The sequence below is a fragment of the Phyllostomus hastatus genome, unplaced genomic scaffold (assembly GCF_019186645.2).
Source record: "Phyllostomus hastatus isolate PE091 unplaced genomic scaffold, TTU_PhHast_1.1 phas_contig_148, whole genome shotgun sequence".
In the NCBI taxonomy this organism is placed as follows: domain Eukaryota; kingdom Metazoa; phylum Chordata; class Mammalia; order Chiroptera; family Phyllostomidae; genus Phyllostomus; species Phyllostomus hastatus.
Genome location: NW_025333607.1, coordinates 19,604,232 through 19,619,491, shown reverse-complemented (window position 1 = coordinate 19,619,491; position 15,260 = coordinate 19,604,232). Strand labels below are relative to the sequence as shown.

Below are 15,260 nucleotides of genomic sequence, written 5' to 3'. Positions count from 1 at the left end.
TAGGATTATTATTTATCTCTTAAAAATCAAACTGTTGATATATATCTATGTGTGGGTATAACATCCTGAAAACTTCTGTTACTTAAAATTCTTTGCAAACATTCACTTGGACAAGAAAACAAACAAAAACTAGAAAAGAATGAAATATGTCCTAAATTGGCTAGCGAAAAATAAATTAATAGACTCAATCGCAAAGTTCTCATTTTCTTCATGATTATGTGACTTTTTTTAGAGAATATATTTATTGTATTTTGCAATAGACAGGCTTAAGAATAATACCGATACAAATTTTTGTCTATGTATTGATCTTTCAGTGAATGTACTTCATAATTTAAGGTACCATATATATTCCTTTTGGGTTATATTTATTCATCAGTGTCTGTTAGCATTGACTTTTTGGATTACGAAGGGAATGGAGTCTAATGAAAGGGGTTACAGAGCAAATTGGCCAGTGCAGTTCGTATCGTTAGAGGAAAAGTTTTGATCCACCCTCCTAAGATCCCTTCACACGATGTGTTTCTTTCTAAAGGACGGGCCCGTTTACTAACGCACGCCACGTCTTAGGAGCAGATACACAAGCTCGCAGCCCGCATGAGCCAAATTAGCCTCCCTTACAGCCAAATGGAGACGCCCGACTTCACGTCCTGGAACTCATTGTAGGTGAAGGAGCGGGACCGCCTTCTCAGGTTGCTCGGTCTGGGAGGCCTGCCTTCCACCAAGTCCACGTAGATGTCAGACTTCAGGAAGCGTTTGTAACTGTCCTGTTCCATGAGCTGATACACCCGGCTCTGCGCAGCGTCGAAACTGCGGAGGGTGGGTTGTGCGATGCTCTGGGTGATGAGTTCTTTGGTGTGAAAGTCAAGGTTAACCTGGATAATTAAAAAAAAATGTAATTGTGGTCAGTCTGCGGAGGTAAACATCGCTGAGAAACAGCACAAGACTATTTATTCAGCATTGGAGTGGGCACCGAGCTTTGGCGAGGGGGTGGTCCCCTGTCGCGGGTCTGGGGGTCAGATGAGCGACTGCGGGCCGGCATCCCACGCGGCTGTGGTCTCCCCCTGCTGCCAGCCCTTCTCACTCTGCTAGTGCGGAGGAAGGGGCTGCCGTGCCCGCTAGTGTCTCAGGGATCGCCGGGCTCAGCTCCTTTGCAATCATGCGCCAAGTAACGGTCAGTGATGGCAGACAGGGAGTGGGGGGCCTCTTTGGGACCTGAGGGCGGGGCTGCTGTTGTATCCCAGCACTTTCTTCCTTATCTTATACTTTTCTGCGGGCAAAATTGTGCTGAAAGGAACATAGTTGAAAGGTGTAAGATCCGTTAATGCTTTTTATCCAAGCCCTGCTGATATATATATATATATATATATATATATATATATATATATATATATATATATCTGGCTCCGATGGCGGGGCCTTTCAGGTGTGTGTGTGGGGGGGGGTCTTTCTTTTCCCCTCCTGGGCAACCCCATACAATTAGCTGACTTGTTCTTTGGCCTGAGGATAAGGTGGGCATTGGAAACAGCAGAATAACACGCCGAATGGCGGGACGGAACAAAACACACGGCAGCAAGAACTACGATCGTTTTGCGTGGACCGATATCCACACAGACGATGTTACCTCGTGGACGATACTAATACGGAGCCGAGCAGAACCCTTAACAGGCCAGGCTCCCAGGTTACCCCTCCGGCGAGGAAACACTATTTGTGGAACACATAGTAGAAATGCAGACACTCTGTTGAGTTCCCATGGGAGGGCAGGTAACGTTTGCCCGTTTTATAGCCATTCCAGCGACTGGATCACACGATGACCTCACACCGAGGCCGCCTGCGGCCAGAGACGATCGCATTTGTGTTTCTGCTTGAGCCGCTGCCAAATTACCTTTCCCGCATGCCTCTATTTGCATCTTTTTAGCCTCTCTTGAAGAACAACCACGTCAGGGCAAACGGAGGTTTGTCCGGGTGGGTGAGCTAATGGTAAGGGGGTGTGTGAGGCACACTTCCCGAGCTCTCTTCCCTTCAGCGCTTGCCGAGGTCTGCAGCTCCCGTGACAGTTCGCCCTGCTGGGGCGACGGATGTGGATAAGGATAACTGGATCTAACTGCTGCAGGCGACCACATTCACTCTTAGTCTAGAACAGAAGTAACCCCGAGGAGCGACTTCATTATGCCTTTTCTCCTCGGCCATATCTCAGACCACACTCCGCCTGCACGGACAAATCTGTCAATGCCCAGTTTGCTTCAGCAAAACCCTAGCCTTCCTGGTGGGATGGATGGAGGTACCGATTTGATTCTTTCAAACATTTTTCAGACACTCTTCAAACACCCATACGTTTTCCCAGTCATCTTTACCTCTTGCGGCGCATCAGTCTGGATAAATTTCTCATATATTGCTTGTGCTTTAAAGAGAATTTGCTGAGGGTCTTTGCTTTTCTTGAAGTCCTCGCAGGCCTTCCAAAACTCAATGTTTTCCTCGCTGAATTCGGTTTTAAGAAACCTCGTAAAAGTCTCCAGCCCATCTACCAAGAAAGCAGTGGCATAGGTTAACTGTTACACATCAGTGCTGGGAAAATGTACTACCTGTTACTAAGGTCCAGCTGGACATGTTGACGGAGCGGCTCTGTCCTCTCTCTCGGGCAGAGCAGCTGTCCCCACACCTGCAGCAGTATCCCCATGGGCAGGGCCTCATGGAAGTCAGCTGTGACCTTCTCAGCCATCGGAATGAGGCTGGTATCATTCCCAGACCTGAGTAAGAGGGACCCCTACTCTGGGCCTTGCTCTGGGTATCCTTCAGCCTTGCCTCTCCCTGGGTTTGTGTGTGTGTGTGGGGGGGGCTATTCTATAAAGCCAAGAAGCCATTCCACCAAAGCTACCCCCACCTCTAGACTATACCCTGGTACTCAGGACTCCGCATCTCCCTGTTTACAACCCCATTTCTAGGCTTTGTCCGCTCAACTCCTTTTCACTCATAGTCACTTCCTGTGTCCCCTGCCCTCGAGAATGCTATCCCATGGTCAGTGATTGTTTGTGACATAAACAGTTCAACAGAGAACGAAGCAAGAGGAATAAATCTCTTCTGGTGGACTCGTGGCAGTGACTAGGGGGTTTGCATTTACAACACATTGAGAGGTTTGGAGCGCTAAGTGCTGTTTATACTCCCAACTGTGTTTAGTGTTTGCCACAATGCCTGGGACATGCCCTCCCGTATTCCTTTCACAGACCAGGAAACTGAGTTTCCGGTAAGCTCGGTGGCTCCTGGTCTCGGGTCTGAAACAAGCAAAGGCATTTTAGAAACGCGTCGTGCTCTGGAAGCAGCCCTGGCCGTGGCAGGCGTGACCACAGACCCCCAGAGCTGTGCACGCCCCCACCCCCGGAACCTGGGGACCCGCCACCTTCCCGGGGAGAAGGGGCCTCGCCGCCGTGATTACAGTGGAGGAGCCCGAGAGGGAGGTACTTCTGTCCGGGTGGAACCAGTCCAGTCCCGTGAGTGTGTCACGGAGGAAGGGAGAGTCGGCAGTGTGGGTCGGAGAGGCGCCACGTGGGGGCTGTTGCTGCCCGTGGAGGCCGAAGGAGACGGTGATGAGCCAGAGAATGTGCTGGGTTCTAGAAGGTGGGAATGGCCCTCCGTATAGAGCCAGCAGCAGAATGGAGGCCTTGGCCCAAAAAGCTGAATTCTGCCCCAAGCCCCAGGGACTCTGAGAGGAACCCTCCCCTAGACCCTCCAGAAAGGAAAACAGCCTGCTGACCCTTGTTCTGTTTCCTGCCCCCCGCGCCCCGGCCCGTGAGGTCCGTCCTGCCCTCTGACCTGCAGAGTGAGGAGATAATACATCTGTGCCATTTTAAGTCACTGAAGTTGTTACAAATTGTGAAAGCAGGCACAGAAAACAGATACAACCCTCCAATTATGCTTTACATATATCATCATTGACTTCCACTGTGCGTAGAACTTGTCCTCTTTGTCGTGAAGCCCCCACTTTTATTTAAATGCTGTGAGCAATCTTTTGAATACATCAGAGGTCCAGGAGCTTGGTTAGGAAAGCAGGAGTCAGAAATGCCGTGACAGTCTAGGCAGCCCCCCAGCACCAGAGACGGGACGGCTCCTGCCCTGGGCGTGACGACCGCCACGTGGGCCCCTTCTGCCCACAGCCCCCTCCGTCGGCGTTTTGCCCAGACAGACGGGAGACGCTGCCGTTTCCTTTCCCCAGTAAGTGGGCCCAGGGCACCAGCGGTTGGTGGCTCAGTGCTAGCGAAGAAACAAGCGTGGCAAGCAAGTGAGAGGCTCAACGGGAGTTCGAGAAGGCACCGCACGCACGTCTGGCTTGCAATGCAGCACTTGTCATCGTCAGTCACTGGGTGTCAGGGCGACAAGTCCTGGTGGAACCCCACCGTCTGAAGGAGGCCTGGCTGCTGAGCGGCTTCTGATTGAGCCCCCACGTGCTCATCCCCGGGGAGCAGCCGGCGGGACCAACGTGGCTGAGATCTAACCGTGCTCCTTCCCACTTCTCCGGCTCGGCGTTTCGTTGGCAAGGTCAATGCTTCAAACCGAGTCAGGTGCTTTTTCTCGGGAGGAAGGGACGATGCTTCTTTGAAGACTTTTGACAGAGGAGATTTTCCCTAAGTACCTAAGCACGTGTGCACTTCAGAATAAAGTCAGTGATCTCTTTCCCGCGTTCCTATGTGTGAGCCCAGATCGCTGCCAGAATGCAGCAGAGGAGGTCAGGTGGGCGGGGTTTGCCAGGGCCTCTTCTCACGGCGGTCGTCATAGGGCTCTTGGTTCTTGGGGTGTTCCTGTTTGGTTTTGTTCCCCACGATTCCTTTTACCCTCGGTATTCCAGTACCTGGACTTGCACACGAGCAGGCTGAGTCCCTTATTGCTGAGATCATGTTCCCTGAGTGGCCGAGACCCCTACAGCAGCACGTTCCTGGACCCCGAGGGCCTGGGCTCTGAGGCCGGCTGCTAACGGCTTCAAAACCTCTTCCCTTTCTACTTATGTGACAGGCAAGGTGGCTTCGTTGCCTGACCTCTGGTTTTATTGTTTATTCTTTTTATTTATCTTCTTCCTTCTTCTTCTACAATGGTTCAGAAGGAGACCAGAGGCTGTGGCAGAACCAGCCTTCATCCCCGACGCGACACGGAAGGAGCGTGAGACCCGCGGACCGCGTGTGGGTCCGGGAAGGCCAAAGCTGCACGCCGACGGCGGTCTGCGGGCCGGCTGCTCTGCACCGCTCTGCAGTCAGGCCCCAGCCTGCAGCGGAACTCACCAAAAAAATAAAATCCCTGACAAGTTTCCTCTGGGTAAATCTTTAGTGTCATGAAAAACCACTGCTTCACGAAACGCTCATACTCCCTTACTCTCAAATTTCTAAACTGCGCCCTTTTCCTTCCCAATAAACATCCACTTTATACTGGCTTACCTTCGTTAAAAAAAAACTCTAACTCTCAGTGTGGCCCCAATAATTATGTTCAGAACGGATCGCTGCTTTGCATTTTTTTAAAAAAATGGAAACCTGAAATTTCGTCTTTGCTTGGTGGCTGCTGCAAGGCGGGTTTCTGGAAAGAAGTCCAAGGCTAGGGGTCAGGACGCCGCAGGGAGCGAGGCCACAACAACACGAAGGTGAGAGCGTTTCCGGGGAACCCCGACCGAAAGAACGGAACCCGGTCACGTGGAAGTGTGCGTGCTGCCGACACCCCAGTATGGGCAGGGTGTCACTGTTCCGTCTGTGTAGGGCGTGCGGCACAAGCGAAGGCACTTTTGCTTCGTTCCTACTTGTTCCTCTGTTACTGTCTAAAGGGAAAGTGAAGCAAAGTTGGCAAAATGAAATGCCTGCTCTCTTACACTGGGGGGCCAGAAACAGAGTTACTTAGACCCCAGTGAAGAAAAAAAAACTTTTATATTTTAATTTCTTCTCTCCCTACGTCACGTATCCGCACCGGCCTGTCAGTGTTAAAATACCAAGTTGTTCCTAAAGTGAGTGTACTAATAATTCTCACAATTTTAGAAGAATATGACCATTGCTTTTCTTACTCATAAATCTCAGTTTTAAATAAATTCTTTGTACTGATACCTAAAATGGATCATCCACGTGCAAGGCAACGGAAATTGGCCCTTATTTATTAAAATATCTTCTTTCATCTAGCTTTTAAAAATTTATGAAATACCTAGTATGAACCTGAGGACCATATTATGTATTGAAAATGCAATATTCATTACAATAGTTAGAAATTTGGAGGGTTTGCAAAGTCTTGGTACATTACGCCATGCTTGTGATGGGTGCAGTGCCGTTCCATTTCCACGCCAGCCCTGTGGAGCGGACTGTGTTATACCCATTATACAGATGGAAAAATTGAGGTTCAGAGAGTTAAGTTGCTTGAAATTCTACAGCTTGTAAAAGATAGCCCTGGGATTCAAACCCAGGTTTATTTTGTATAAAATTATAGGACCTGTACCAATGAACTACTGTAAAGCAATGAAGTCCCAACTGTGGAGGGACGTGGAGGCGGTTACAAGGCAGGCATGTATGTACCAAGGACTGACGAAGGACTGTCGCAGGGGTGACACTCTGTTTGGAGCCACAGAGACAGATCAACATGCATGGAACACAGATAGAAGTCTTTCAGAAAACAACATAAATGCTACTTAAAATATAGTCCCTTGCCAATCCTCCAAGCATGAGTGGGGACTGTGCTGGCCAGTGTGCCTGGGACACCGTGCAGAGCCCTTTGCCACCATGGTTAGCCTCGGATTTGATCGACACAGACATTCAAAAGGAACTCACGGCACCAGTGTTAGAAAAAGGGCCAGGTGCTGAGAGTGTCACTTTGAGTGACGGGCTCAGAGGGAATGGACTCTGTTGGCGTCATATGACTGCAGTGGAGAAGAATAAATACTGACTGGAGAAAGCAACTAACGATGAAGAAGGAAGGAGTTCATTTGTTTAAAAGTCGGAGTAAATTGCTCTTTTAAAAGTGACACGCCGTGTTGTGCAAGATAATCCGAGTGCATTAGCTACTTCCTGTTTCTCTTCCTCTCCTCGGGCAGCTGCGTTAAGTCAAGTCACAGCGGAGCCATCTGTCACACGGAGGCTGTCACTTACCTGAGCGGGCCTTCGGACGGCTGCGGCAGTAGACGCAGCCGCCACAGCCTCCCGTTAGAACCCACAATCAGAAGGAAGTGCTTGGGATTGGGTGTTTCAAAGTGGAAACTCTGGCACCTGCTGGAGCAGTTTTCTGATGCCGAGGCACCAAATGAAACAAAAGCCATGCGACTCTGAGGTTGGGAGCCCACGTCCGGGCTCCTGCCCTCAGCTCTAGGTTGAGTCATTTCCCCTCGCATGCGGGGCTCCAGAGCTCCGACCTGCTGCAGAACATTGTGGTTACTTCTGCAACAATAATTTGTATGTGCGATTCACTTATCATTTAACTCGGACTTTACTTATTTTTATCCTGTAGATAATTAAAGAATTGGGTGTTTATGATGGGTTAGCTCGATTCAGAAATTTGTTTTTTCAGAACACCAGAATCCCTTATCTTGCAGAAAATCGGTAGCTGGAAATTGGGAAGAGCAACTTGAAAAGCCACTAGGTGAAATGTGTAAGGAGAAGTACTCATTTCCTTCCTCAAAACAGAGGTACGCGTTTCTTCGTAGCCTTCCCTCAGTGTCAGTCGTAAGTGCTTTCCACAGTCTAATTAGTTTGTGCTTTTAAATTGAGGGGATGAGCCCTGGCTGACGTAGCTCAGTGGACTGAGCGCGGGCTGTGAACCAAAGCATCGCAGGTTCGATTCCCAGTCAGGGCACCTGCCTGGGTTGCAGGCCACGGCCCCCAGCAACTGCACATTGATGTTTTTTTCTCTCTCTCTTTCCCCCGCTCCCCTCTCTAAAAATTAATAAATAAAATAAAAAAAATTGAGGGGATGAAAGGACGCATACATATTTTACTTCTACCCTACCTATGGTACATTATTCTCAAAATTAAGCTTAGTAGAACCATAATTCAGGGTGCAAAGAGTCCAAGCAAACAGTCATTAATGAAAACATTAAGATACTGGAACTCTTTGCCACGCTTGGGGACAGAGTATGCAGGATAGTGAGCAGTTGCATGCTGGTTGGAGGGTACTGTGTTGATGGGGACCCCTTCACAGGACATCCTCTTTCCTGTCGGTTAGGAACTGTGTGAGATGGTTAGAGAATCTCCATCCACAATCAAACCCTCTTTCGTATTCTAAGTGCGTGCCTCCCAGCCCCTGTGGAGCTTCTGATGAAGCTTCCAGCAACTACGTCAGTTCGAACTCCAGCCAGGTATCTTCTCACAAACCCCATTGTTTCCCCTGTAATTCTCATCCATAAAAGGCGCCGCTGTCTTTGTCTTATTATAGAAAAAAACCTGGGGATCTTTGCCTCATCCTTTCTTTTTTCATCCCTTATTTCTTCCTCACCTCACTTTACAACATACACACACATACAGTCACCAAGTTCATTTTCTTTCCAAAACAGCCCTGACCTTGAGGTCAGCTTTTAGGTTTCTAACAGCCCTGTAGGACGTCCATATGACACACAGAGTTCTACCTCTCCACCCGTAGGTAGCTTCCTAACAAACTCTTCCAAAGTTTGTGCCAACTTGATCTTCAACCTGTTTGTTAACTACTCTCCGCCTCAGGGAAAGTGAGCTGTTTGCTTTTTCACATTGTACCAAAATCTCGTATTTCTCAAATCCTTTTCGTACCCTTCCCTCTGCTCAACAGTTACCTTTTCTTCTGCCTGTTGGAATCTTGCACACATCTATATATGTAATCTCTTCCAATGGGTTTCTAAAGCCCACATCACACACCACAAGTTCCTTAGCATTTTTCACGGATTTAGCCAGTCATTTTCCAAATTATATACATTCAGCAGCAGTATTTTACTTTCAGAGATGTTTCACCCAGAGCCATATACATATACATATACCATATACAACACACACATATGCATGAGTATAACGTATGTAAATAATTTTATCGGAATGAACTGACTTGACTTTGTACTGATAGCCTTGACTTTCAGAGTCAGTCAGCGAGAAGACTGATGACTCCACTGGAAACCCACTAGGACAGGCAGACACAGTCTGATGTTAGTTTTGTATTTATTTGTGCTTTTTGTCTTTACTGAACAACATTAAGAAATTATTAATTCTATATGTAGCTAAGTTACAGATTTTTATGATTCATATTGCAATTATAGACTAATATGCCAATAAACAAGGATGGCAGAAAAGATTATTCTACTATCTTCATAGAAACAAATGAGGAACAGCAGTTAAAGTTTTGAGGCGCTCCAATAACTTACTGAGTAACGTGTTTGAGATCATCCTTTAAAAACTCACTTTAGAACAGATTTAGGTTTATAGAGAAGTTACGAGATAGGACAGCTGACACAGACCCACATTCATTTCCCTGCTACTATGACATACTGATGATACATTATTGTTATTAAAGTCCACACATTGTTTAGATTTCCTTGGATTTTTACCGACTGTGTTTTCTGAAATTTGAAAGAATTAAATGACATGTTAAGACTGAAATTTGAGTAAATTAGTGAAAATACAAAAAAAAAGACCTGCGTGGACTTTTTTTGTTGCTGTTTCACAGCAAAACTGTCCCCTCTATGTCAGTTTCAGCGGTCTACTGTCTCCTGCCGTAAGCCACCTCTTTTCAAATGTTGTTTCGCAGCAAGGAGTCACTTTGTGATGGTTCCCTAAATCCACTGTGCTGGTCAGTTCCCCATGCCCGCGGTGGCCCTCTGCTTGGGCATTCTCCTTTTCTCCTTGTCCAGATGGCGAATTGTGATGAATCCCCTAAAATCTAGAGCTAAGAACCATCTCTTCTGTAGTTCCCTTTCTAAGGATGCAAATAATCAGTCTCTAGAGGTTTTGACAGCCATTTTGTCAAACTGAAAATACTCAAATTCTATTTTGTTTATCACTTCATGTCCCACTTGACTAAATTTAATACAGCATCCATTTACTTTTTATAGATACGACATACAGAATTTGAGAATTACTGAACCAAAGGGAAATTCTTTAAGATTTGATAGAGCCAGGTCTTTCTAGAAGTGTGCCTACGGGTGTGTAAGGACATATAAGATCTTTCCTTGTTTTTACCCCCCTTTGGCCTAGAGTCAAGTCAGTAGAAATAAGCTCAGTGTAACCATTGCCACCAAGAGACTATTTTAGCTGATTGTTTTAAGGTTGACAATTCAATGTTACAATAAGCTTTGCAGCTGAAATCACTGGAGTTTTGAGGACTCGCTAAAAGCATACGAGTGCATAATTTTGGGTGAGTTCAATGTAATTTGATTAGCACTTCGATCCCCAGTGCTGATAGTAGCGTGCAGGTGGGTCAGCGCTGATGTCGTGATATTTGTGCTGCTCCCCTCTCGGCTCGAAGTGCTGCTCTTTCACGGCTCTTTAGTATTGTCACCCGTGAAAAAGAACAGATGTATGTATTTTTTTCTGTTTGGTTTTGACCACTTACAGAGTAGAACGTGTACAGACTGCCAGGAGAGAGTTTTCTGTGGGGCTAAGCACCACTGCCCACCTTTCTTCTCTCTGGATGGGCTGTGGGAGTGTAGTGGAATGATTATGCACCCATTTATTATTAAGTTAAGGGAATAAATCCAGCTTTTTTGTGTTTATTACAACTGACATTTAACCCTGTCCACGATGTTTTTCCAGTGAGGAGTGGACTGGGGCACAGGAAGCAGTAATTAATATTAATCGTTGCTATTTGGCGGAAGAGCAGTAAATATTTACATTTGTGCAGGGTCAAGCTGTCATTGGTCATTGATATCTTGTTGGCCATCTCATTAATCCTGACAGAAATCTGTTTCCATTGGAGCTACAGATCTGGTCGTCTGTCTTGGGGGCTGAAGGTCAGAGTGATTAGGAAGCTTGATGGGATTACACATGATTATGTTGCAGGAGGGAACCGGAACTCAAAGCTCAGAGGGACCCTGGACTATTCCTCACGACAAAGTTGGTTGTGTTAGTTGAGCACTTAATATTTCTTGATGTTTACCAGGTGACAGGCTGGGTTAGGTGATTCACGGCTGAAAAGATGTCTCCTTATACTAAACAGTCAAGCTACAGGTAACTGAATTCCACTGCACGTTTTCCCCTTGCTAGAGGGGGGGATGTGCTGAAATATTGGAAATGATTGGGAAAAATTTTAGTAAAGTGAATCTGGCGGGCATGACTTACGGAAGCAAGTTTTATGCAGGTTGCTGTGATTAGCTTCACCTGAGAAATTTAGTGGTGGCGGAACTGGTGAGGGTAGGGCCAGGTTTGACATATATTTGGCAAGAATTTTGACTCTAGTTCAGAAATGATTGGATACAGGGAATGAAGGAAAGTGAGTAATTTTGAGGAAAACTGTTTACCTTCCTCTTCTCCATAGGGAGTAATAGAGTATTAAGTAATCGAGTATTAAGTAACAGGGAAATAAGGAGGAAAGACTAACAAGCTATATTTTCTCAGCGTGAATGTCCCTTCTTACTACGAGCCTTCATCTTCATTGATTATATCCTTGCCTAAATTTAAGTCTTGGTTTCTCTGTACATTTTTCTTTCTGAGTCAATATTTACTATTCGGAGGCTTAATCTGTTTTCACTGGAAGAGGGAAATTTTTCTGGAACAGCCTGCAGAAATAGGATGTTTAGGCCACTAAATTCAAGGGAACTTGAACCTGTCACCAAGGCCTCATACAAGGATAGACAACTGAGGAGGAGAAGAAACAGAAAATGCAGACAAGGCAAGGCGGGGTTTCACCAGATGGAATGCAGTTGTTGAGGCTGAATTACGACCCTCCCAGGTGCCCCCCAAATAAGAACCCCTTCTTCCAGTTGACACCCTAGGGTGCGAACCCCACCCCCAACGCTGTGAATAGTCTTAGAGCAGCCTGATTAGCTTCACCTGGGGAATGGCTGGGTAGGGTTTTGGTTTCCAAGGGTGAGAGGTAAGAGCAGGAAAAGTTGGAGATACCAGTGAAGGCTGTGGGGGCCCCAGGAAGTGTGTGGGCCCTTGGCAATGACAAAGCGTGGTGGCTTCTCAGGCAGACTCTGCCTGGGTCAGTGCAGCAAACCAGGGACCCTGTGGCTGCCCCGCCCCATTGCTGCTTAGCAGTCCAGTGTAGCTCGGGTGGTTCCGCTCCCTGGAAGGCCTCTGGGACGGAGTGAAGACAGAGGCAGCTCGCTCACCTGCTACGGCCTGTGAACCGGCCCTACAGCCCGTGCTCTGGCTGGCCCCTGGGCTGTGTCACAGTGCGAGACGGGCAGGCGGGGCTCGGCATTGGTCCCAACCTGCCATCCCTCTGCCAAGCTCCACCCTAACTTACCCCCCCCCCCCGACTCTTCACTTGTGCAAAGTTCTGCTTTAAAAACAGATGACAGATGTGACGAGTAAAGCACTTATAAAGTTAAAGGAAACTATTTTCATGAGGGTTTCCTGAATGCCCATGAAAAGAATTAGTTTACATTTTAGCCCTTTAACAATAAAAATAACACAGATATATCTGGAATTTCACAAAACCAAGGGTCTCATTCAAAAGCCAAAAATATTAAAAATTTGAAACTATTAACCACAGCACAAAGAAATACTATTTCAGCCACAATAAGTAATTCATAATTAAATAAGACTAATTTAAAAAGTATTTTCCATTAGTGGACTTTTATATTATTTAGTTATTTCTGTTGATCTGAAAGTCAGATTTCTGTGAATTATCAATCAGACTCAGTCTTTATTACAGCCTCTGTTGTATAGCTACAGGCACACTTTTTATAATTTTCCATTAAGGAATAAGTATTTGGGAAAAATACCACTAACCTTTATGGGAGAGCAGGTTTTCGAACGATTCACCCCATCTCACCGCTTCCTCGGGGCAGACTCTGTGCGAGACACAACAGGTTTTACGGCGGAGCGTGCAGAAAGCCTTTCTAAGCCTCGGCCCTGGCGTGAGCCACAAGTGCTCTCTTCTCTGCCCGTTTCACCGGGTGCCCCTTGTGACTATTACATAATGAAAGTTGCGTTCACGTTGGAAACGTCAAAAACATCAATCAACTTTCTTTTCAGTTCTGCCTGTGATTAGTTTCTAAGGGAAAATTCATCGTATGTTAGGTTAAAATCCAAGAAAAAATGAGGTCAATTACCTTTCTTCATTCAGCAAATGGAAGAACCTAAACTGACAGTGTCTTTCAGTCGATTTTTTTTTTAACTGCAATTTCCTTGAAATTCTTACCACAATGTGCAGCAATTTTTTTAAATAGATACAGGAAGTTTGGTGAGGTTTTAAAGGGATAAGAAATGTAAAACATTTTAAATACAACAGATGTTTTGATATGCTGATGGTTTAGGGAATCGAATATATTTGTCTCGGATCTTTTATTGGTCCTATTCCCTATTTAGACGATTTTATATTATACAAGCATATAAGGGCGATTCCATTTTCTGTTTGAATTAAAGAAATGGCTAAAAATGACCCAATAGCCTCTTTTGTGTTTTACTTGCTATTATATCTAGAACATTCTTTCAAATTGCTGAGGGAGGATAAGACTAGCTCTTCTCAATTACAATATTATATTGTGAAAACTCTTAATGAGTATTTCATCAGTTTATAAGGAAAAAATATTCAAAATTGACAAGTCTATCATTTTAAAAGAGCAACTTTACATTTATTGAGATTATATAATTCGATATATTAAAGTACTGAAATTTCATAGAATATATATATTTTTGCAATGAGACCTCTGACCTTCCTATATTACTTTGTAACTTCCAATACAGTGGAAATCCCTGGTTGTCTCTTTCTGAAATCTTTCACAATAGCATCCGCAAAATCCCTCCATCTACCCCTTGCCAAGTAGCGAAAAGCTGCTCACCTGGTGTCTCTGGCCAAGGGCCCAGGTCTGCCGGGCAGTGGCTCTTCATGGAACTCTGCTTTCTGCAGGAGGAGACTCAGCCGGTTTCTCTTTTCCTTGGCTCTGTGGTGAACAGGGATTAGCCTCAGGACACCTGGGACCACAGTCTCTGTCCCTGGCACTGTCAGGTTGGGACCGGATGACTTCCCAGACAGCCATCCTCACCCACCACCCACACTCACAATGGCTTTCTTCAAGAATTTCACTTAAATGCTGTGTTTGTAGAGGAATTAGCGTAGCATATGTGAAATATTTGTCTTTTCCCCCTCAGTGACCGCAAATTATTTAAAATTCTATTTCCGTAAAGATTGTGACTAGTTTCTGTAGTTAAAATTGTTGCACTTTTTTTAAATGAAAACATTAGACTTAACAGTTGTTTACTTCCAATAAAAACTTATTTTTCATGGCAACAGTGCAATCAATATATTTTAAATTGGCCATTTTAAAAACAAGGGCTAACAAATATTCATCAGTAATGTTTTTTAAAAGCATAAGGCAGGTTTTAAAAATTATGATTTTACCTGATTTTGGCGTCTTTGCTTGCTTCTTCTTTTGCTGAACCATGTATTAACTTGAAAAAAGTTTTTTCCTTTGACTCACACATGTTTAATTGAGAAAAGAAAATCAATGATGTTCCCATGGTCTCTCTAAAAAGCAGAGGTGTGTAATTTATTACGCCCTTCACTTGTTAGTGTTATAAATCCATTGTTGTCCATGGTGGAAGGAAATGTTATCTCCACTCTGTCAGCAGCGCTTAAAATTTAAAGGAAGAAAAGAGTTCCAAGATCCGTGTCTCTGCCCCGGTGGAGACCGAAAAATGTGGAAGTGAAGAACCGAAGTGCAACCGGGCCCGCGTTGTTTAGGGAAATGACACCACAGACTCGCAGGGCGACGCTTGGCCCCCGAGATAAGAGCAGCGTTGACACAGCACTTCTCCTTCCCGCTTGTGCAACCCGACGATGACGCCCGAGCAGACCCCGCGACCCTGCGGCTCCCCACGCGGGCTGCTGGGAAGCTCCTTGACGTGCTCGGTGCGTGTTCCGGCCCGCCGCGGCGGAGCTCTGCGCCGCACCTCGAGATGGCCATTTGCATGTTAGCTCAGTGGATGTCGTTGTTAAAAAAGAAACTGCAGCGCCCTGGCTGACGTAGCTCAGTGGATTGAGCGCCGGCTGCGAACCAAAGTGTTGCAGGTTCGACTCCCAGCCAGGGTACATGTCTGGGTTGCAGGCCATAACCCCCAGCAACCGCACATGGATGTTTCTCTCTCTCTCTGTCTCTCTATCTCCTTCCCTTCCCTCTCTAAAAATAACTAAATAAA

At 46.0% G+C, this 15,260-nt stretch overlaps 1 protein-coding gene across 1 annotated transcript; it reads right to left on the bottom strand.

Annotated features, from left to right (window-relative positions):
* Positions 1 to 201: 201 nt before the first annotated feature.
* On the bottom strand, positions 202 to 15,015 carry RGS18 (regulator of G protein signaling 18). Its single transcript, XM_045860907.1, has 5 exons — positions 14,464 to 15,015; positions 13,904 to 14,005; positions 12,852 to 12,913; positions 2,349 to 2,515; positions 202 to 869 (listed from the first exon to the last, which is right to left on the bottom strand). The coding sequence occupies exons 1-5, from the start codon at positions 14,580 to 14,582 to the stop codon at positions 612 to 614; spliced, it is 708 nt and encodes a 235-aa protein (XP_045716863.1). The 5' UTR covers positions 14,583 to 15,015; the 3' UTR covers positions 202 to 611.
* Positions 15,016 to 15,260: the final 245 nt, after the last annotated feature.

Excerpts from the sequence above, each read along its gene's own strand:
- RGS18 (XM_045860907.1), bottom strand. The coding sequence starts at position 14,582 with ATGGGAACATCATTGATTTTCTTTTCTCAATTAAACATGTGTGAGTCA. Across the intron at positions 14,006-14,463 it reads AGCAAAGACGCCAAAATCAG|AGCCAAGGAAAAGAGAAACC; the intron begins GTAAAATCATAA and ends TGTTCACCACAG. Across the intron at positions 12,914-13,903 it reads CCCTTGGCCAGAGACACCAG|AGTCTGCCCCGAGGAAGCGG; the intron begins GTGAGCAGCTTT and ends TGTCTCGCACAG.